The sequence below is a fragment of the Cynoglossus semilaevis genome, chromosome 19, assembly GCF_000523025.1.
Source record: "Cynoglossus semilaevis isolate Cse_v1.0 chromosome 19, Cse_v1.0, whole genome shotgun sequence".
Classification (NCBI taxonomy): Eukaryota; Metazoa; Chordata; class Actinopteri; order Pleuronectiformes; family Cynoglossidae; genus Cynoglossus; species Cynoglossus semilaevis.
The window spans coordinates 2,869,229-2,893,521 of NC_024325.1; the positions used below are offsets into that span (position 1 = coordinate 2,869,229).

The 24,293-nt window shown below is 39.0% G+C and overlaps 1 protein-coding gene across 3 annotated transcripts in view; it reads right to left on the bottom strand.

The window, feature by feature from the left end:
* Positions 1 to 24,293, bottom strand: part of fstl4 (follistatin-like 4) — a 157,418-nt gene that overhangs the window by 75,392 nt on the left and 57,733 nt on the right. For all 3 annotated transcript variants that reach the window (XR_003052833.1, XM_025065435.1, XM_025065434.1), the window contains one exon: positions 6,317 to 6,559. Coding sequence is in view for 2 of the 3 variants with exons in the window: in XM_025065435.1 (XP_024921203.1) it covers positions 6,317 to 6,559 (243 nt within the window). In the remaining variant the exon portion in view is untranslated. The remainder of the gene's footprint in view (positions 1 to 6,316; positions 6,560 to 24,293) is intronic.

The window sequence follows — 24,293 nt, forward strand, 5'->3', positions numbered from 1 at the left end:
GCGACGTGCGTCAAAAGCTGAAGTTAAACTGTTTATGCCTCAGAGCATTTGGGTGAAAACGAGTCAATGATCTAAAGGGCACGAATTAAAAAAAAATTTTTTTTTAATAGAACATATTGGGTGTCTTTTTCTGTGGGAAATCTACCTGTAAAATTATGAGCATTCATTTATTTAAAAATCTATTTTTAATCATTTTTATTGTGTATTTATGGTTCATTCTTACATATGTTAATAAACTACAGACCGAAGATTTTCGACACAGCTCTTTAAAAAATATTCTATTATCTGTAAAAATGTATTTACAGCTTTTAAAGCCAGGAAAGATTAGCTAAATCTCTGCTTTATTTTCTGGTCTAATGATGCAGAAACTGAGACATTATCACTGCAATAGTTTTCACCTCCTTTTATAATCCATATTTGTATCAAAACAACAAATAAAAAAGGAGATTGCAGTAAAAAGACGGAAGTGGGGAAAATTATTTAACGTTTGTACAAATAAGTCGATATCATTGAGTCTCAAAGAGCATTTATATATCTATATCTCACAAGAGATATATTTTTTAGGCCTTAAAACTACTTCAGCTTTTTAAATGCAAATTGATCAATTTTACACAATACATATTTTGATATCAAACTAATCCATTCCATAATTCAGGACAGTCACCTTCGCAATCCCTGCATCGTGTCAAACATGAGTTCATTTGAAGCCAAGTTCCACGGCAGATCGTCGGTTAAAGACGTTCAGTGACAGCCAGCTGTTGACACGAAGTCAGGAACTTTGAAGCTGCGCTGCTACACAAATCTTATTACCTCTGAGACTTCAGGGAAGAACCATGCTCACATTTGACATTTAATGCCATTAACTGCTGCCAACAAGTGAGGCGGCTTTACTAATTTATTTTCCACCCAGTAATATTGGATAAAGATTTTATCTTCTGTGCTGCTGTGATGAGAGCGGCGCACAGAAATTGAACTCTTTTTCTTTCTCTTTTTTTTGCACGAGTAGTCAGGGGCTTATTAAAAAAGTAAAGGAATCAGTCAATTTTAAAAAAAATTGTATCACCGCAGTCTGTGTTTTGCTCGAATTTCACAATGACAGAGGAACGGTAGTTATTGCATTTTCTTTTTAAAAACAATACACTGACGTTAAGTATAACTTGGCCTTAACTTCAGAATTCTAAAATCTACACAACAGACTAAATTTAACCTATCACAATTATTATTATTAGTAGTAGTATTATTGTTGTTGTTATATTTATATTTTTATTATTATTTTTATTATTATATATAGGTGAAACACATACATTGTTCTGCTAAGATTTTTTAATGTTTATTTCAATTTTTATAAGCAATTGTGATTATTTAGAATTACAATTAATGGGATTTCTTACAAATTAGTATTAGTATTATTATATATCTACATCGCCAAATATATGACAATAACATCCCAAATCTAATATACTGCGTACGGACATTTAGTATCCTTGACGAAGTCCCGCCCCCACACTGACCGGGACCAAATGGTTTCCACAGGAGAGACTGATGTTATGCAGCAGAGGGACCAGATCAGGACAGGGGGACGTCTCTTTCTGGGACAGGGCATTCATTTTTATGGCAAATACTTCCACCGTAATGAATGTTTGGGGAAAGAAGTGGGCCTAATGAGGTAGGGCCCATGTGACTGCTGAGGGAGAAAATAAGCAGAAATGTGTTGGTAAGGGGGCCGGGGGGTGAAAAGAAAGATGGGGGTAGTTTGACCGCTCGTTAATAAGCTCATGGTAACAAATAAAGTGCTGTCAAGGGAGACCTGGAGGCGGCAAAGTGTTCTGTGTGTGTTTACGTATGTGAAGTATCGTCACACCTGGTTGCCCAAGTTGACATTAGTACCTATTAACCTAACAGGGTTGGAAGAAAACTTCATCTCGTACCTCGGTTACGTGGCTTTTGACCTTGCTGCATTACTGCGTGTAAGGAAATTAAATGAAAAGTCTATTATTATAAGGGTTTAGCTTGCTAGCTGGAAAACCAATTATTTTATTAGAAAGGCACGCTTAAAAAATGGTTTAATAAAGAGGGTTTAATAAAGTTCTTTCTATCTATCCAGCCGTCCATCCATCCATCCATCCATCCATCCGTCTGTCTATCTATCTATCTATCTATCTATCTATCTAGACAAGCACATCATTCTACAAAGAAGAGCTTAAGATCAGGTCCTTGATTTAACCCAATCCCTGGATATGTTGGTACTCCATATATACATATTTATATCCATCCATCTAAGAATGAATACACAGATGAACTGGCTGACTTCCCTCACTGTGCTACAGCATTCTGTTTCCCTGGAGGCACTCACTATTATTTTTGTGTCTGACAAATGACAACACGTCAGCTGTCACATGTGGGAGTCAACAGTGACACAGATGAGTGTCAACCCAATGTGACCTGAACCAATGACACTGATGTTAACTTGAGCCGCAGCGCCTTTCAGAACCTCCTACTCATCAGAAAAGTACAAGGAAGGAACCAACAGCCTACAGTCTGGTGGAGGGAAAAGAATCAGAAAAATGGGGGGTGGGAGGGCATTGAAGGGTCGGCTGTAACTGTAAGACTGTATAGAAGTAAATACTCCATAACGTACTAATAAATGTTTCTGCAACTGATTATTGTAAATGCTTTTTGAGATCCAAATGTTACTTGTGTTTTTATGAGTCACTGTGAAACCTTTATTGATTGGTTCACTTATATAATATCTGTGAATGGGCCTGAAAAGGAAGTACATTTTAACATCCAATTCTCATATTGAGTCTTACAGTCCAACCTGCTGTAGATGTCAAAGGTCAACAGGAGGGGGCGGAGCCTGGACCGCTCACCTGTATATCACACTTTAACATACAAAGACAAGCAGTAATTCACAGTGACATTCACATTTATATTGTCTAATTAACCCTATTCCCAGATGCACGCTCGTGTACTTAGGGAGTTACTGCAGTACCAGGAGGAAAAGGCAAAAACCCCAGAGGGTCCTATAAGGTCAGAAGCTGTGGTGTGGGGAAACATTTGACCTCCCACAGATGGATTCCATGACTTAGCTTTAACTTCAAACTGCACTTTGATATCTAACAAAAAAAAAAAAAAAATGGAGTAAAATTGTTCTAAATATTAGTAACAACTATGCCTCAATACTCAGCCTTTTCTCCCTAAAATTATCCTTTCGCAATAAATACAACATAATGACCTTAATAAAGATTTGTTCAACTCAAATTACATTTATTATAATTAGTTTCAGAGTGTATTCCACCGATATTAGCTACAGCCACTGCAGTGTGTGAACGAATATCCACACACCCACACTGGTAAACGTACAGACCAAAGTTGAGGAATTAGAAGGAGCTGCCGGTAAAATATTCTGTGACAAATTCAACAGGCCGGGTTTGGCACCAAGCGAGTTTGCCTTTTAGCTAAAATGAAAGATAAAAGTCACTAACTTTTGCCAGCATGAAGGGATTGGAACTAATTGTTCACCGTGAGACGATGGGACCGAAGCCTGCAAGAGTAGGCTTTACAGAGTATTCTAGTGACTTTGACCACTGCCCTGAGCTGAAGGAAATTGGCTTTTACAGCAAAAGCTCTTAGGTTTATCATATTTGAAAGAAGAAAAAATAAAAATTAAAAAAGATCCTTTTTTGGCCATGTGACTTAATACATGGCTAAAGGGAAGAAAGTTTCCTGTGAGCTTGTGGGTTTCACACTGGTTTTAAGAATATTTTTTCTAGTTTAACATTTCATAATCTCCAGGCACTTTAAGCTGTGACCAGAAAAAAGATGGAAGACTATATGGGAGGGGCGGGGGAGAAAGAAGATAAAATATGAAGGGGTAAAACTTTATATTACTTCTAATCGCTGCTTCATTTGGTCAAAAATTGGATTATGGACAATGTTGGCTCCGTTCATAACGAACACTATGTATTCTATAGCAGTGGTTTTCAAAGTGGGGGCTGTGGGCCCCCTTGGTCCACTAATGGGGTCTCACAAAATTGGAGGGAAGATAAGAAAGTTGCATGGAAATGTTTGGTAAGATCTGGTCTAGAGAACTAACCAATCTGGCATACGGTGGTGGTCCTGTTGCCTTACAACAAAAAGATCAATGGTTCAAATCCTGAAATTTGTATATTCTCCCCATATGTGAGTGGATTTTTTCAGCGATTATGTCAAATGTGCAACCTGAATTGACCATAAAAGTGAACATAAATAGTTTTTTTCTTGATTTGTGAGCCTCTATGATGGACTGGGGAACTGTTCATGGTTTTATCCTGTCTTTTCTCAATGGCAGCTGGACATGGCTTCAGCCGTCCACCCAAATGTCCTCCATCCCCTCTTGTCCCCTAGCTCTGGCATGGGCAAACTAAGGCCTGGGGGCATTTTTTATTTTTATTTTTAGCTTTTATGCATGACTTTTACGTCATTTATCTTAGTTCACACAAACCCTCGATCTGGCATGTCAAACTTTTCTAAATAATATCATTTATTTATATTATAATTATACTTCTTCCTTTTGCCTGCAATACCCACGTTTCCCCAATAGATGGCATACAAAATGATAAAAGCATTTTAGCATTTTAGCCTTTATGCGTGACTTTTACATGTCATTTATTTTAGTTCACACAAACCCTCCATCTATCTGGCCCTGACCTGGCCCCCCGTTCAATTTTAGGACAATTGTGGCCCATGAGTCAAAAAGTTTGCCCACGCCTGCCCTAGCTACATGTTACTTAATGTGTGAAAAGTGACTTGTAGCTGTGAAGATAAAGATTACAATTGGACATAATCATTAAATATTGCCACTCATACGGAAAACACCAAGTAATTCCACCCTATGGCCTCTATGAGAAGAATCTGCTCCGGAAGTACAACAGCAGGGAGTCATTCGTGGATAACAAGACCAAGAACCCATGCCTTTAACACATAAGAGTAAAACCATTAAATACGACCAGAAGTAGAAAGTCCAAGTTTAAAGCAGAACATTTTGGTTTTCCAAATGACCCAAAGATAAATAAGAGGATTCATATTTATTTTAAAAGAATAGCTTTTTTAAATTGATGGAATGTGGAGAGCAAAAGTAGGAAGTCAGAGTGACAAACACACAAAGGACAAGCACAACATAAGTCTGTGCTTACTGTTAAAACAGAAACTCAATATTTTCTTTGTAGTTACCCCTCTCATATTTACCCTCAGGATTCCTGAGGGGTAATTATGATCATCTGATATTGAAAACAGGTTAAAGGAGGCCGTGACAGGACCTACGCTTCTCATACACCATCATAATGAATGTGAGTAGAGGTATATGTGTGCATATGTGAGAGTAAACAGGTAACATTAAATCGAAGCCATGATGAAGTGACTGAGCGTCGGGGTGGGAGTTGGGGAGCAGCTGTGGGAGGCTTTTTGCTAATGAGTGATAGCGAGCAGTGAACATCGTAATGATTTACCATAGAGAACGGGCGATCCACAGTAACCTGATGCTGATTTGTGTGAGCCAGAATATTGATGCGGCAGAAGCTGTGCAGACCAGCGGAGTGTTAGAGGTCAGAGTGTGTGCATACATAAAAATTCTTTCACCGGGAAGGAGTGTTCGTACTTTCAGATATCAAGGTAGAATGGGTCGTCTAGATCAGCGCCCGTGTTCCTCATTTCAAATAAACAAATACCTGTGACCTGCGGTGCTGACTGAAGAAACTTATTTAAAACTAATTTCCCTTAGCTTTTTTGAGCACTGCCATATTCAGAAATGCAATTACAAACTAAGGAAACTGCCAACATCAAGTTCCTCTTATATTTGTATATTCCAAGTAAATGACGATATGAGAAATGAAAACATGTGTAGGAAGTGTCAAAGACTGAGATTCCCTTTTGATCAAAATGTTAGTTAAATGTCAGTTAGCATTAGTAAACCGATGGATAAAATGTAGGATTTATTAAAAAAATTATTCATTAACGAAAAACTAAGATTTCTAATTCAATTTAGGGGAAAATACACAGCAAAGCATGATGATGATGGCCTACGAGTCAGCACTTTTTTGGGATTGATATCAAATTATCCATATAGCGACCTATTTTATTTTTTGTTTTTACATTGTTTTATTATAGATTAAATCAGATCAGGTTAGATTTATTTGCCAACCACATGTCAGATGATGGTTGAGATTTGTCTTTCTAAGAATTACTACTAACATTTGCTGCCGGCACGTCCGGAAGTGTTGTTTTCGGATATTAAACAGACAAACACAGCGGTGTTTTCAGTGGAAGAGTGGAGCTGTACCTCTGAAGAAGCAGTCCTTGCTGTGCACCACATAGATCCGTCTCCTCTCTAGGCAGGCGGTGCGGTAAACCTCGCAGTGGTTCTCATAGAACCTGCCATCGGAGCCACACACCGGCACAAATGAGGGTCGACATTTCTCCTGACAGACACACTCGGCGCGGCCGGTATCTGCCATCACTACACACTGCCGACCTCGTCCGCAGTAGGTCCTCTGACAGGGATCTTCGTCCGGGTTGGAAACGGCTGCAATGATAACAAAACAAATGAACTTAGTTACAAGTCTAGACAAAGGTAGGAATCGAACAACAAGCACGAACATGTTTACAACACCGTTCCTCTGAGTTATTGTATGTAACAGAAATAGAAGTGTAATCTTGAGAATCCTCCTCACAGCTAAAGATGGTGCTAACGAGGAGCAGTAAAAACTGTCTAACAAACGCAGCCAGTTATCCTGATTAACACCTCTCCACACTCTCACACACGTATGCATTTGCACAGCTGTACATAGAATTTGGAGACATCACGTACATGCTCTCCAGTTTGACTAATTATCTGAATGCAGAAGTCACAACCTGTGCCAACTTTACATACGTTATAAACTTTTAACTGTTAGCTACTTCTGGTGCGACTTCCATCCTGATGCAACATCGTGAGCTAAGGACGGGGACACGGTGAACTGGGTTTCCAATAGTCCATTAGCTTGGAATCTATAGTCTGCTGACTTAAAGATTCTGCCTGACGATACCATTGATGCTTTTGCTTAATGACGTATACACGCAATGTCGTCACACGCATGCGTTTACAATACGGTGTGAAAGTATGGTTGCATTTCACAAACAAAAACCCCGAAGCCATTGACAAGATACGTTTCATGCTCGCAAATGTGCATAAGCGGATAACCACAATTTTTAGTTAACATGTTTGACACCTTAAAGCGTTATTGCCAACAAACCCTATTGCACTATATTTTGAGTCAATGAGAGAACCAATAAGTAATGGAATGTATAGGTGGTATCAATAACTGAATCAGAATCGATAAACTCTAAACCGCGGAGGGCCCCACAAACACTTTCACTCGCACAAATGATCACTCAACACGCCTGCATCTCTACCATCACCGCTCATTGCCGGGGACACGGCGACATCTCTCCTACTGATTTAATCTGTTTGCTCTTAAAGAGTTTCCAAAAGCTGCAGATCCAGCACAACCTGCCACTTTGAATTGATCTTTTCCCACTCTGGGGTCTTGAACCACTTCCTCCACACTTGTAATAATTTTAGGGATGGACGTTATGGGCTTTTGAGGGGTTCGGCTCATGATGGTAAAATATGGCACCTAAAAAAAGCACAAGCAGTGACGCTATGTCCAGTTGAAGGTTAAACTCTCCAACAAACATTTAAGGTTGAAAATAAAATTGTGAGAATACTGAGTGCTTTGAAAATTGAGTCAGATTATATGTGTATTTGTTTTTTTTGTTTTTTTTTGTCTTGTGAAAAGCAAAATGTTGTCCTTCTGTCCAATTTAAACATTGTCCGTCACCTCTCAGAAAAAAAAATCAGACACGTCAAGAATAGACACATTTTAGTTATTTGAATGTCTATCTTATAAAAAGAAAAACAACAACAAGAAGTTTTGGCTCATAACACACTTTACAGAGGTTTGATTTATCACACACAGCAACGGCTGTGCTGGTATCGCATGCTGTAGAAATACATTTTGAAAAATCCCTAGTAGCACTTAGTAGGCATTAAGTTGGCGTTGTTTTGAGGTTGAGACTCTGAGAGGAGGTCAGCTCTGTTATCCCTCAGTGGAATAAACTAAAAAACCCACACTGGTTTAACAAAAAGCCCCCGAGCTTTTAAAGTGAAACTGCTGAAAACTGAAATTAAATTTGTCTGGAGAGTAATCATATTTAAACACCAAGGATATTCAATAACAGAGCTAATGTGGCGTTGTTGGGAGGACAGAAGTGCCTTAATTATATAAAAGCAACTCCGCTGCCAACAGAAACACACACACACACACACACACACCAAAGAACACAGATGCACACAAACACCCAAACTCCTACAAACATACGCTTGTCACCTTTTCAAGGCATCTGTTTTTGCCACACAGACTAATTACTCATTAGTCCATTAACGTGGGGATTAGCTGCGGAAATGCCAATTATCATTCCTTAACAGACTATGGCTAAACATAAACGATAACAGGAGCCATTTATTGACAAAAGCTAAGAAAAAGTGCCAGAACAAATACTCACTGAAACTATAATAAATTAGGTTACAATTTCAGTCATTCAAAATCATTTCCGATAATGTTCCACTGCCCGAAAAAAGTTAATAAGCTGTGTGTGTTTGTGGGCGGGGCCAGAAAGAATTTAATTGCATCTCTATTTATCTACTTCAACAGTTGTTTCGCGTTTTTCTGCAGTGCATCTGCAGGGAATGCAAAACGACCCAGCTCCCCGGCGACCCCGTGGTTCACGTCAAGGTCGGCAGAATTACAAGTTTGCTTGTATTCTCCAAGTGCCAGAGATTAAATGATTAGCTACGAGCGTCTCACAGCAGTTATCCACTGTTGGCTTTCTCCGTCTTTGTATCCTCTCTCGTAGCTTCCTTCTTGCCCTTTTGCATTTCGGAATTACAAAAAAAAAAAAAAAAAAGAAAAAAGAAAAATACACGAACAGCAGTTACTCAAACAACAGAAACAATTGCGGCTGAAATGTGTGACATTTAACTAAGCACTCGAGCTGCTGTTGATCCCTGTCCTAAGTCCTTTGTCCTCGGCTGTCTCCGACCGTGTTGCCTGCAGTTGTGGCTTGCTTAAGAGGCTGAAAATGTCATTTGATAAGCCTCCCCGTCTTAGCTGCCTTCACTGTGGTTATAAATGGCTTTGGGAAGTTCAAGCGCTCAGAGGTGCCACAGACAATACCAGTTTGACCATCTGGTTTTGAGCCTCGCATTCTAACTATAGTTCTCGCTTGTGCGGATCTCTGTGTGTCTTTCCTCCTCCTTTCTGTCTGTGTGTTTTGTCTTAGTCTCTTTTCTCAGTCCCTTTGTCAATACCAATTTGGCAGTTAGCTCCGCTCTGCTGGGTTCCAGGGAAATTGAGACTTAGCATTTTCCCAGTGTGAAAGTGATTTCCCAAACCAGTTTCCCATGGCACGACTGTTGTCATCTGCTAATGAGCAAACATGGGTTTCAGAGAGCAGGAGGACGATAACTGACCTTTTTGGACAAACAAGGACGGTTTAACCCTTTGGTTACAACGACCAACTTCTTTTTGGATGATGACATATGTGGAGGCCCAGACAAATGATCAAAAAGCTGTATTTTGCTATTTGACTGGAGAAACTAAAATGTTGTCCATCTCTCATCCAAGACTGTGATAATGTAAGGACACAGAAACTGCCTAAAGAATTGCGGGAACATTTTTTTTTCTGCATCACGGGGCAGTGTTGGCTTTGTGGTTAAAGAAGCATACTTAGGTCCAGAAGGTTCGAGTCCACCAGCTGCCAAGTTATCACTGAGGTGCGTTCACTGCACACTGCTCCCTCGGTGCTTAAGCTTTCAAAATAAAATACCATTCAGACTAATGTGATTTTATATTTATATTTTCTGGTTGGCCTGATACCAAACACTCCATGGTCCAGTACTGGTCCCTGCCCCGGCGGTTGGGGATCACTGACATACAGAACAGAGAAGTCAAACATGCACACCAGAAATTCAAATGCATGAATAGAGAGAGAAAGCAGAGGCTGTATAATTTTGCTCATATTCTAAACCAGGAAAATATGCTTTAATGACTTTCTAATAACCTCTTCAAGCACCATAAACACATAAAGGCAATCACAGCAGCTTTTATTCACATCCACATTGTGTTAATTTCTATAACGGGGGGTGGGTTTTCTTGTCTTATGATAAACTTTCTGTCCTCACAGAAGCACAAAGCTGAGCTGCTTACTAATTAAACCGGAGGAACGGCCGTGCTGATGTGAAGTCCCACATCAACAGGGCAAATGTTCTTCCATGACCACGTTATCAACCCCTGTGATCCAACAACAGAAGCATCAGTCCCATATCCTCCAGCATATCAAAGTGTGACCTTTTCAGAAGAGAGTGATTTTTTTTCTCCTTTCTTTCTCGCAAGCAGCTTAAAATTGTGCTTCCTTCCCTCATCTGTTCTTCTTCCTCTATTGTTAAATTTATCTCATGTGAGAACAGAGGTGCAGCTTGCGCGTGCACGAGCATTCGTGTCGGGGCGGGCCGGTCCAAGCAAGGCTTTGTCACATCTGCTGATCCTACAGATCATTCTATTTGCTCTGAAGCAGCTGTAGGTAATTAAATTCAAAGACACACTGTCAAACGCTGTGTGCCTTGTGCAGCACGACTCAACAAACTGCTTTTGACACACAGGCTGAGCTAGAATATCAATGGAAAACAGCCCCCATTGATGCAAGGTAAGATTGAGTAAATACAAGGGCATAAACGCCGATGACAACACACTGTGAATGCTACATGTATCTGAGCTAACCCTGGTGCTCTAAAGCACAGAGCCTTCAGGTGGCAGATGAAAGTCAAACCACTGGAACACTCTGGGCGCCAATCCATACCATACCATACCATACCATACTACCAATACCATACCATACCATACCATACCATACCATACCATACCATACTGTACCGTATGATACCATACCATACTGTACAATACCATACTACACCATACCATACTGTAGGATACCGTACCATACCATACCATACTATACCAGACCTGAAGACATACTGTATATTAGCAGTGATGAGGGAAGTTAAAAAGCCAACTCTGTTACAGTTTGCATGGCAAAATAACTATTGATGCATCACAAGTGCATAAAAAGACCATGTGGTATTGCCGTCATGCCAAAGATTGAAATTAATTGCACTGTTATTTCTTCCCCCTTGGAATAATTGACAGAATCTGACCTTAGGGGGCAAAAAAAAAAAAAAAAAAACCTGCCGACCCAGCACATCATGACAGGCATGTAAAGACATCCCTGTGGTCTTGGTGATAGATTACATCTTGTGTGGAGTCGGTTTCAGGTAGGTATGCATCATTCTGTATGAGACGTAGTATGTGTCAGAGTTGTCAAATCACAAATGAAGCTTTTTGTACTTGCAACTCTGTTTACTGCTCATGAAACGTAGCACATGAAAGCTCAACAATATTGCTGAATTTCTGCTGCAATAGCATAATTGTGCTACGCTCTTTTTTTTCCCCCAACATAGAACCCAAATGGTATTTACACTTCAGGCTCAGTCTCTGAAATGTAAATAGTTTCTTTTCTTTTTTTTTTTTCAAAAGAACACATTTCTACATAAAAAGGTTGGTCTGGTAGACAAAGTGGATGCCATAAATTAAATTTAAATCGCATCATACAGACTGAGCAGATGTTTCCGAATTTCAAGCCAATTAGAGAAATGAAAAATATGCTAAAAAACAAAACAAACAAACAAACAAACAAAAACTCTTAGACAAAAGAAACAGAAATACAAATGTAAAAACCCTGAAGGTGTCAGACGGTCATATTAAAGAGAGAGAGAGGCTGGAGGGGCCTCCACAGAACGGAGGGTATTTGGTCTGTGCCTTGGACAAAATGTCACAGGGCTCATCTGGCTGGTTCTGCTGATGGGTCCGTATTGATCTTCTGATCCTCCTTTATCTGCGGCCGCTCTACCAGGAGCCTCACCTCTCTTGAAGAAATGACCTGTGAGAGCTGGGGATGCTGCTGCTCCAAAGGGCTTCTACGTGATTCAGTACACAGGGGTTCCTCTGTATTTCTCCCTGCAACGACTGCAGTGACCGGTGAGAGACTACGTCACACCCAAGTATTTCTTATACTACTCACTGTTGAATACATTCAGCTACTTTCTTAGCACATACAAGAGTAAATCAAAACATGTTTTTTATCTGATTTCCCACCAAGACTCAGAACTATACAAGAGTAAATCAAAAAATGTTTTGATCTGATTTCCCACCAAGACTCAGAACTTTTAATATGGAAAATTCTCAAGAAAAATACATTTTTTGATAAACTCAAAATTTTATGATTAGTAATTATTAGTTCCAAGTGGGTTTAATCAGACTTTTTTGCTAAAACTGTCAAAAAAAAAAAAAACATTTTAAATTTAGATTTTAGTCCTCAGCTGTGCAAAATCAAAGAAGCTTAAATGGGAATTTCTTTTTTTCATTGGTTTTTAAACCAAAAATAATCATTGTAATTTAATAATGCGCTACCTTAACAACCCTGTCGCTTCATATAATGATGTCTTATAAAGAATAATCTCAACATTCATGACAACTCATTCGAATTATCCGCTTAAATTCCTATTTTCTCTCAACACTACCGACTGAGCTGATCTGAGCGTCGCCTGATTCATGCCATCGGCTACACATCGTTGTTTAGAAGAATCTCAGAGTAAACAGCTGATTGTAAGCCACATTGATTAAATGCCATAGTCAGTGTTTATGTAACAGATGCAGCACCATCTCTTTTGGGAAACCTAAAGTGCTATTGCCCACAGGGTGTGAAGATAACAGCAGAGAGGGGGGAAAAAAAGAGAGAAAGAAATGGAAATGGAATTCACACCATTCTGCTGTCAGTCTCATGGTCATGCAATGACAAGAATCTGAGTCCCACTCAGCGGGCTGTCGTCTCGGCAGGATGTAAAATGATTTAGGAGGGTGGCAATGTTTCCTCTTGTATAATAATGAATAATGCTGCAGCCTCCAGGCTCTGCCTAATAATTAGATATGAAGAAAAGCTGGAGCATCTGACAGAGTGGTTTAACTCCAGCCACGGCTGTTTGTGTGTGGGCAAAAGGAGGAATTGCATCAACATGAGAAAACCACAAACACAATTATATCAGGAAAAGACATATAAATAGATGTTTTACGCCACATCCGTGAGAACAACAATCTTCAAAGGTTCCTCAGTGTATTTATTTTGCGGTAAATGTTTAGTAGTATCTGATTTGGAACTGCATTAAAGTAAACATTACTGTCGTACTAATGTGTTGTGCACTGTCGCTGCGCTGCTGTCAGGTGATGATATGATAAAATATACAACAGTGCCATGTAAGGAAGGAGTTTTACATTGTACTTAGTGGTTTCTAACTTGACCCAGACAATGTATTTAGTGTATGTTGTATAATTCTATACCCTCGTGTGCTTGTCTGACTGAAGTAAAAACATAATGTATACATTCTCAGCTAGAATATTGCCAGTACCTGCTCTACATACTGAAAAAAAAAAAAGTAGTTTTTTACAGCAGTGGTATTCAAACTGGGAGGAGCGCCTCCCCTGGGGACGGACGAGGAATTCAGTGGAGACCTGAAACCAGGACATCATATAAACTAGCTTACTTTGCCATTTTGTTGCCTTAGTTGTGATTATGGTTTGGTGCCCTCTATGGCCACACAACAGTATTTTTTATTTTATTTTAATAACATCTCCTCTTCTAGCTTTGAAACGTACTGGTTAGTTACTGATGAAATAAAGTTGAAGGATTGTTCTAAATTCCCCCAAAAAATGTTTAAATCCCTGAAGTATAAACCATGGTTCGAAGAAAAATTTAGCAGCTAAGAAAAGGCTTGGCGTGGGCAAACTTTTTGACTCGCGGGCCACAAATGTCCTAAAATTGAACAACGGGGCTGAGTCAGGAGCAGATAGATGGAGCGTTCGTGTGAACTTAAATAAATGACATTTTCTACACCATCTATTGGAGAAACGTGAGTATTGCAGTGGAAAAAAGACAGAAGTATAATGATAATATAAATAAATTATATTATAATAAAGTTTGGGGGGCCGGATTAAAAGCTGAACGGGCCACATCCGGCCCCTGGGCCTTAGTTTGCCTGACTTAGCCTGTAGATTTCTATGATTGTTTGGAGAGATTATCTAACACCTACATACAAGCATATGTTTCTCACAAACATATGCAACAATACTACATACTACATAACAATAGTCACAATATCCATGAGCTCCATGACAATATGTAAGGTTTAGCCACTTTGGGGCGAAAGCAGCGAGCTATTCTTCATATTTCTGTCTTCAAGGCCATGGCTGGATTTTCATTTCAACGTGCAAACAAAGCGTACGCGAGACTGAAAACCGAGCTTCGCTTGTGCCGCTCACTTTTGTGTAACTATGATACAGAAGTACAGATTTTCCTCTAGCTGCAGAAGTTTTCCCACCAGGTTCCCACGACGCCCTCTTCCTGTTTATTATCAACAACATCTTAATCCCTTCGATCCATCTTCCGCCTCATCTCGCTCTCGCCTCCTGTTATTTATCTCTCTATTTATACATCTCTCTACAGTATAGGGTGTATTTTTGCTGACACCACACCTGCAGCTCCGTTCTCTGCAGGGCTTTAGGAGAACAGAGACCAAGCACCCCTGACGGCCTCCCTCCCACGGCCGAGATGACTAATAGGCCCCGCAGGGTGAGGGGCCATGGAGTGGAGGCACAAAGGTGTGAGACACGAGATCAAGAGGCTACATCTTCTCTTACTACTTGTAAAAGCTTCTGCTGCCTCTGCTGCTGCTGCTGCTGTATGCTGCAGTCACACAGCTATGGTGGTTCAAGTCAAACCCTTTATCTCCATTTAGAGGGGGATTATTACTAACCATTATAGACTTAGCAAACAGTCTACAACAAAGAGAACATTGGAAGATAAACCTACTAAAAATCATTCATTATTGGTTATACACAGTAAATCTTTATTCTTTTAGTGCAGTGGTTGGCAAACCCCTGGCTCAGGGGCCACTTCCGGTCTGCAATCCCCCCAAATTTGGCCGGTGACTAGATGTCAGTAATGACTTCATTTTGCCATTGAGGTAAATTAAAAAAAAAATCATCAAAAAATCAATGTGAGAAAAAATATTTTGTACCCGCTGTTTGCACTGTAGTATTATATTGTATTTATATTCGACAATATAAATTCATTTATAATTAAATAAAACATTTGTGTGAGATTTAAGGTGACGTTATTATTATTACACAGAAAAAAAAACTGTAACTATGCCTTTATTATGCTGCAGTGAAACTGTAGAAAATGTTTATATGTTAGGAGAAGTTTAGATGTGATTGATTTACATAACTTTGTGTTCCTCTATACCTGGGATGTCAAACATACAGCCCGTGGGCCAAAAACGGCCCGTAGGAGGGTTCAATCTGGCTCGCTTGATGATTTATGAAAGTGAAAAAAACGCACAAACACCTCTTGTTAGTGATGTTTTGTCAAATCATATTTCATTAATCATGGAGATTTTCTAATACGCTCGTGTTTTTCTCTTTATAAATACTGTAATATATACTATAGTATATACTATACTAACAATAAGTGAACGAAAAAGTTAACTGAAAACTTTTTAAAAATTTTCTTTTTTTTTACTTTTTATCATGTGTCGTACAAACACATGCCCTGAATATATGTTGTTTTTTTGGTAGTGAATTGTGAAGTAGAGACAGAACATTTTTACAGAAATACTAGTAATAATGTATTTAGATAATTATAGCCTGGACCTGACAATGCCAGAGCTGGTGGGTTGTTTCGACCATTAACATTCAATGACACGGGTGAAAGAAGAAAAATCCTTTTATGGACCAATTATAATCACTTTGATCCAATTAAGGTGAGATGAACAAAGACTTACCAAATTATGGGATATTACATAATGAAAGGAATAACCTTCGCAGTGTGACAAAACAAGAGGGTGGCGCAGTTCATCTGGGTAATGAAAGAGTCTGTTCACAGAGAAGTATAAAGACACTTATCAGACTGTGGTTTAAACATGAAATTTTTTTTTTCCTGTTTGAAGTTTGAAGAATATTTGATCATGTACAATAGACTATTTTTTATAACTGGGTAAATAGTTAATTTAAAACCATTTTTGGTTTAGTTGTATTGTATTTGTTGGTGAGATGTTTTGTCTGGAGTTTTCTACATTGTGTATTACTGTAATACCCTTGTTGTAGAATAACTTACAAATACATTATTGGAGTACTTCAGTATTTGTGTATTTGGTAGTTTTTTGCATAGTTTTTTGTGAGTCTTAACTGGACTCGTAAGAGTAGTGTGAGAGAGTATTCATCGACTAGTACACATGCAACTTATTAGACTACATTGATGTAATACATGTAATCATGCTAATAATTGCGATTAACTGCACTATGTGAAAAACTTAATTAATTTATCGCACATATTTATTAACGGTACGTTAGTTCATAAATAATTTAAACTTTAAACTTCAAGTTATATATATGCATATATGCAGTAATTACTTCACAAAGTAAAGGTAAAAATATCATACCACCTAGCGGCAGGTCTTGGAACTGCTTTGTTCGCAAATGACTTATCACAAGCATCCACTGTGTGAGCGCAACAAACATTCAAACCACCTGACCTTGAGTTCCTGCAGATAAGGACAGCGCCACATATGGACCAGCTTACTGAATAATGTACTTTCCCCAGTAGAAGTGACAGCACTAATGTTTAAATGATGATTCGCCTTAAGGTATGTCAGAGCCAACAGGCAGCATGAGAAGATTTTTTTTTTTTACTTTGAGAAAATCACAGACTAAGTGAAGACTGCATATATAAATATATTTGTTTAAAAAGCACCAGACCTGACAACATGAAGAACAAAAGAAGGACGGGCTTTTAACACACGACTGAGATGTAAGCAGAGGAACAGTGGCAGATTGTTCGGCGTCAGTGCTGCTATGGCCCCGTTCTGCGGTCAGTTCTGAGGGGAGTTGGTGTGGTGTTGACAACAGGCTGCCATTATTCTGAGAGGAATAGGAGGAGGAAGAGGAGGAGGAGGAGGAAGAGGAGGAGGGGGAGACACAGACAGTAAACAAAGAAAGGGAGTGTTGGCAGGAGAGGAATGAGAGGAGAGATGCCAGGTCTGAACGAGATGAAGTGGAGATCACAGAGGAGAGCAGGGAGTCCAGAGTAGATAGGAGGCAGAACTTGACCTCTTGACCTTGAATGAATAGGACCAACAGAGCCTATCATTCATGTATGACCAGATTAGATTCATTTTTTTATTTTATTTTACAATGGAAACTAGCAAATGATGTCATTACTAGCTAGGCAGCTAGGGCAGTGGTCATACACATTGTGGGTTGTGGGTTTGATTCCAGATCTTGGTTGCCTTGCTAGTAGGTTGATGACAAAACCTGCACTTTGATTGGTCAAGAGGACTGGAATGACTGCATGACTTGTTAATAACAATTGTGTATTTGAGAGCTTATCTACTGTATGTATTATTTTGCTAAACAAATTTAGCATTTTTGAGAGCAGTTCATCACAGTAGTTTGAATTTTTTGTTAAAATTGTAATAAAGGAGAAATAGAAAAAGAGAGTAAGGATTAGAAAAAAGTGATGAGGTGACTGGAGGGCAGTTTGTAAGTGAACGTAGCTGAGCATCTGGACGACCGCTGCTGTGGGTTCAATGTATTGATTTGTGTTGATCTTAAAACGATGGCTGTCAGTGTAGCGAGAAGAAAGATCTGACGGGGACAGACCAAAAAAGATGTGGACAGAGAGAGAGAGAGAGGCACACAGAGAGAATGCAGTATCTGGCATTATGTGTTAGAGGAGGGATTTAGGGTTTGTTGATAGAAAAACAGAGAGTTTACAGGAGTCCAGAAATGTGTTTCTTGCCTGGAGTTGTGTTTACTCCATGAATCCATGCAGGATTCGGATTTTAGCTGTTCAAATTTGGGAGAAAAAAACATGGCGAAAATAGGTTTTGTGCGAGTTGTTTTTCTGTGGAAATGCTGAAAGCACAGTTTGTACCGACATCATATAAGACACAGTGGTGACTAAGCCCACAGATAACACTGCAGGAAAATAAAAAATAAAAAAAACGAAACCCAACACTATCTTTGATTGGCAAGTAGTATTTAAAACATTGGTTAACTCATATTCGCCGCTTTATTAAGCAGTTCAGTATCACTTTGGTGAAGTCAGGTGGTAAAAAAACAGGTCACAACTTTGTGCATTGAGACATCATCCGGTTTACTCATTTTCATATTCTGTAGGGAACTTCCTTGACCCTGGGCTACCTGTCTGCAGTAAGACATCATCGACAGTAACACAAACACAAACTCTCACATCAAGGTCCGGAGGCTAGAGACATAATGTGAGGCAGGCATAAATGTGAGGATGATCCTGCAAACCAGAGGTGCAGGGAGAGGAAAGGATGAGGTGCTACTTTGCTCCTAGCGGTTCACACTCAAGTAAACTAGTCCACAGTCGAAAAAGCACCATCGCTGCAGAAAAAAAAACCAAACAAAGTTTGTAAAACTCTAACTCTAGAACCTGCTCAGTCTGTGGTTAAATTCGAGGGAGAACATATATTTTCAAATACATCCCCTGCCGGGCCACCAGAAGGCTCTAAGGTGCTATACCACCAAGTCCCCATACCGGAGGTTGGTTGAGGTCATGTGACACTGCAGCCTTAATGGCAACTATACTGTTGATGGCTCAATCTAACATCCAACAACAAAATGCTGCAACTTTCAGAAATCGCTAATCAAAATCGTCATCGTACGGTTGTTCCACTCTCTACTTCGTGTGCCCACGCCTCCTTCGTCAACCTGCCCTTGCCAACTTGTACGGTTGTTCCACTCTCTCCTTCGTCAACCTGCCCTTGCCAACTGTGTTTCCCTGCACTGTGATCACCCAGCCATCTGCACCTGTGTCTTGCTAACTCCTATTTCCTATTTAACTTCCTATTAATTTCCATGTGTCTTAACCCCGGCAGGTTTTTGACCCCCGACCCTCTTTTTTGTGATTTTGTACTTCAGCCTGGCCCCGACTGACTCCAGTCTGCCGGGCCCTGCGTGTTCTTCCAACCATGACAATCCCAATGGGTTGTTTGAAGTGCTATTGTTACTGTTGTAAATAACAGTTGTACTGCACAGTAATGTTTTGGTTTATCAAAGATGCCTTTTGTGGCCAAACAAAACCAGTGTTTCTAAAAACAAGGTTTCTGAATTTTGCAGTTCACCACAAGGTGAGAGTGGGAATACCCGCCTTCAATCAGATCACGATCCATAATGGATGATCATGTAAATATGTAATGAAGAAAAGCCATGGAGAAAATAGCTTCATCCTGAGGAGAACATACACACACATACACAGAGCACACGTCCCTCCCAGTCATGTCAGGAAAAACGTGTAATGGAGTGTATTTATCCAATATTCATGTAATGTCCTAATGGAGGTTTGACGTCAACATTGTCTTGTCAACATTGTCTGCTCTTTTGATGTGAAAACTAAAGGACCTGGAATCTAAATGAAAGCTGCAGGCTTTATTCCGAGGACTGCCATAATACCCCAATGGGGTATTGTTTGATGCCAAGACCAAGTATGTGTATAGCCATATATTTCCCACAAAAGGAGCACTTGCTTTTTGAAAATGTTTTCCTCCTTGCAACCACATAAATATATATATAAATATATATTTAAATATATATGTGTATACATATAAAGCCAGATAAATGTATTATATATACATAAATACAGATTATATTTGTTTTTTATTTTATATATTGATAAATACGTATATTTATATATTTTTTAGTATGTGAATTTGTGCTGTATTGAATAGTTTGTCTAAATCTCAGTCACGGTAATTCCCATGTCAAAGTCTTTTCTTCGCTCTCGGTCCTTGTCAACATAATATTGACTTTTCTACTCTACGATGCTTTTTTATCAACTGTGAAAGAAGAAAAGTAACCGGGGATAGAAGCAGCAGAATTTTGTGAGAGGCGTCGGTATGCCCACACACACACACACACTCTACCCATGCGGACCTTCTCACTCATAAGCTCATCACTTTGTACACGGGCCATTGGCTGCTGTTTTTGAGAGTCTGTTCTGTGCCGTCTGGGCGGTGATGATATAATGAGAGCAAAAGCAGCGCTAAGCCATGCATTGCGCCACAGGGGAGGACTAAAAGCAATCTCTGACCTTTTGATTATCAATATTTCAACAGAAATCCGGGTTAGAGTAAGTGCATCACGGAACGACACAGCGTGCAGTGAACAGAACTGACAGCGGTCTCCTTTATCATAAAAATTGCAAAAGGCCCAGGCGTGTCTGGTAGTTGTCCGCCAGGCAGGATTACGGGAAGAAGAAGAAGAAGAGAGAGAGTGTGTTTGTGTGAGTGTGTGAGGGGCTGGGGGGTTCACTGGTGATTTGGAGTCTCCATTGAGACACACCTGAAAGAAAACAACAGAGCTGCCTGCCACCACGGTGGGTGTGGGAGACAAGACCATCAGCCACTGGAGACCCTACTGGCAAAATGGAGCACCAAACTTCCTCTACTAGTTTTGGTGTTGAATAAAGAAGGAAAATACATGTGGTAGAACAAAGAACTTTACAGCACTTTAACCTCCCGTTGTCCTTCGCATTTTGTACACACCCAGCGTCCTCGCAACGGGTTTGCATCTTGTCCCAGAATCAGAGTATGAATGAATATGAGGAAAAGTTGGCACAAGTCGTGCAGTAAAGTAACACACACACACACACACACAAAGGCACCGGTGGGGTCACCTGGACCCAAGGGACAACACAAGGGTTAAATCATTACAGTGGAGGTCAGTTACAGCAGGATGTCTGTTCTGACGACACAGGCAGAAAATAATGAGATATTCTGAGTAATTGTCATATATTTACAAATACTCTGTTGGTACTGTAGTCTGTAGTCTGAAACTGACACGCAGGTTAATTCAGGTCACTTCGACCACAACATTAGACTGAACTTACTGTTCATAATTACTTATGTGGAAAATTAACATTGATTCAACTACATTTACAGTCATGGCTAGCATTTTTTTATTAAGCTTTTTCTTTGTTAAATCATAGCAGCGGCTAATTAAGAAAACAGATAAGGTTTAACAGGTTTTGTACTGACATTATATTTTGAGCCTGTTTAAATTACAAAATTAATAATAACAACATTTAGTTATCTTTAAATGTTTCATAAAAAATTGTAAAAATTAACAGAAAAATAAGAGAGTACGAGAGTCGACTAAGGTCAAGAAACTTAAGGTAAGAAGTAGCGTGCTTGATACAGTCATTGTTTATCTATAATGACATTATATTTCATATAATATACGCCATTGTTTTCCAAATACTGGGTCGCGACCCTCAGGTGGGTCGCAAGATTTTTTTTTGGGGCCGTCTCGCATCATGTTTCCCAGGAGTTTACGAATAATATCTATTGACTTGGGTCGCGAAGGTTTGTGATTTTGTATGTATGTAAAGTACACTATAATATATATATATATAGTATGCTTAGAGATTTAAAAGAATTTGCACTGAAAAAGTTGAAAAAACTGATTTGACCAAAATAGTTTCAGCATCAGGCGGTTATTAATATTTCACTTGGATAACTGTGCCTCCGCCTAATCTCTGTTATTTACAGTTAGCAAAACAACAAATGAGGTTTGACATCACCTGGTCATGTTGCAGTTAAAAATTGGTCATTCTAAAAAAAAAAAAAAAATTAAAAAAGACAAGAAAGCCCCGGGCCTGTCCTCGTTAAGAGGTGGAAAGTGAAACACTATGGTTTACCTAATTGAGATTTATTGTAATATTTTGCCCCTCGTGGAAATTATGCTAATTTAATTATTGCTGTGTGTAAGTGTGTTAAAGGTCAGAAGTACTTAGGCTGAAGTGGTGATGATGGATTGTTAAAGGATACCGGGCAGCTTGTGAAGTAGGTTACCACAGCTCAGTCTCACTGTTTGTTTCTAATGGCAGCTCTTCTGCACTGAGAGCAGCCTGACTGTTAGCACAGCGTTACACAACGGATGCTTTTCAGGGTGAAGGGATCGGGGCATTATCAGCAGTGATTGGTCAAAGGTGTGGTGAGTTCAACGTTACATTGCAGGGCTGCAAACAGAGAACCATTCACACTAACATTTACACATGGGGTCAATTTGGAGTGAATAAAAATAAGCAAAAACAATGAATCTAATACTGTTTTTTTTATGTGTGGTTACTAAAGTACGTGGAGATAAACAACATGAACGCACAGGAGGATATTTAAATTACTACATTTACTGGTGACCTTCAGCCTGTTAAAAATTAACAACAAAAAACATCTGATTTTTATAATTTTCAAATGAAGTAAAAAATATATTTGAAAAAATAGACTTGGAATTCAAAACTTTTTATCTCTCTAATGCCGTCTGGAATTTCAACACATTTTTTTCTAGGGTGAAAAAATTATCGCCTTGTACTTCTCAGTTGCAAATATTTTGTATAATATTTCAATCAATTCTGCATTCCACTTTTTTTTTACTATACTAACTAACATAAAAGTATAAGTCAGTAAATGTTAAATATAGCAAAACACCACGACAATGATGACAGATTACTCCATCATGTATGTGCACTAATTTAAATATGAAATATGATTGTTATTTTGTCAGTTGCGACTTTATATGTGAATTGGAAACACCATACTTCCTGTTCGAGGCTCATACGTTGTTTTGCACATTTTGTAATGTATGATAATCTGCTTTACTGACAGTGAATGGAAAGGGACTCAAAGCACTTGTAAAAGGTTTACAGTACTACTGTGGGACGCCTTCAAGGACTTGCCTATAAAACTGCTTCCTGAATGCTGTTTGAGCATCGTACATGTTCAGGTACTGGTGCCCGAGTATACAGTACAATAATGAAAAAGTCACGTGACATTCTGATCACACATGCATATCCAGCTTTATGACTGGCCTCTCAGCTGCACTACATTAAAACATCTTATTAACAAGCCAAATGACATCCAGTCAATAGGAAAAAAATAAAAAAAAAACGGCTGCATTTCCATGAGCAAGTTTAAGTCACAGCAGATTTAAGTTCACCTCTGCAGTGATTTGCATTAAACAGGTGACTGGGATTTGCATTTTTATGGAGTTCTCATGGCCTTCTTTTGGCCTAAGCTCTCTTTGAACAGGCATGGCAGGAGATAGGGATGTTAATTATGGAGCACAAAAACCACAATGGGAATGATCTCAATGGCTTCATTGTGTTATCCCAGATAGCTTTTAATTGAATTATGAATATCACGGTGGGAACCAGAGCAGGAGAGAATGATGAACACCCCGCTGCTCTTATATTCAATCATGGCACCACAAAAGTGGAGTTTCTTTTTTTGTTTAATGGTGTCATGTTAGCATTAACCTGAAACCAAGAATGACTTATTTAAAAAAATCTTTAAAATATTTTAATTTTAAAATGTAAGAATTTTAAATAAATATTCTACTCTGGCATTTCGTAGTCACTTTGGTATATTCACAATATACTGTATATACTGTATAGTAGGGGTGTCCAATATTAACCTTTTTGCCGACATCTGATATAGCAATATTGACCAAAGACTTAATTTCCGATTCTGCTATCAATCCATACTGATATAGCGATATGGTAGTGATGGTATGGTAGTAGCAATGGTAGTGCAGTGTTTCTCCATTATTTTTTTTGCCATGACCTCCCCTAGAGGACAGAGGTTTTTTTACCCCTCCCCTTAATTAAAAAACTATTAAGAGTCTGGTTATATTTATGTATTTATCTTTCTAAACCACTGTATTGAGTTGCTGGCACCGACATTTTACGTACAACGCCCTGATTATTAAAATAGATTAATAAAATGGGCTGCAATGCTGCCATCTAGTGACTTTCACATACAATCGTTTTTTCCCAAAAATATTTTTAGAGCACATGTTGTTTGGCAAAACCAGACATTGCGTTATTGGGTTTTCATTATCGAAGAAAAACCCAATAACAATTTTTACAAATATTACATTGTTATGCTAATATCGGGCCGATAACATCGGACATCCCCAATAGATGGATGGATGGATGGATAGATGGATGGATGGATGGATGGATGGATGGAT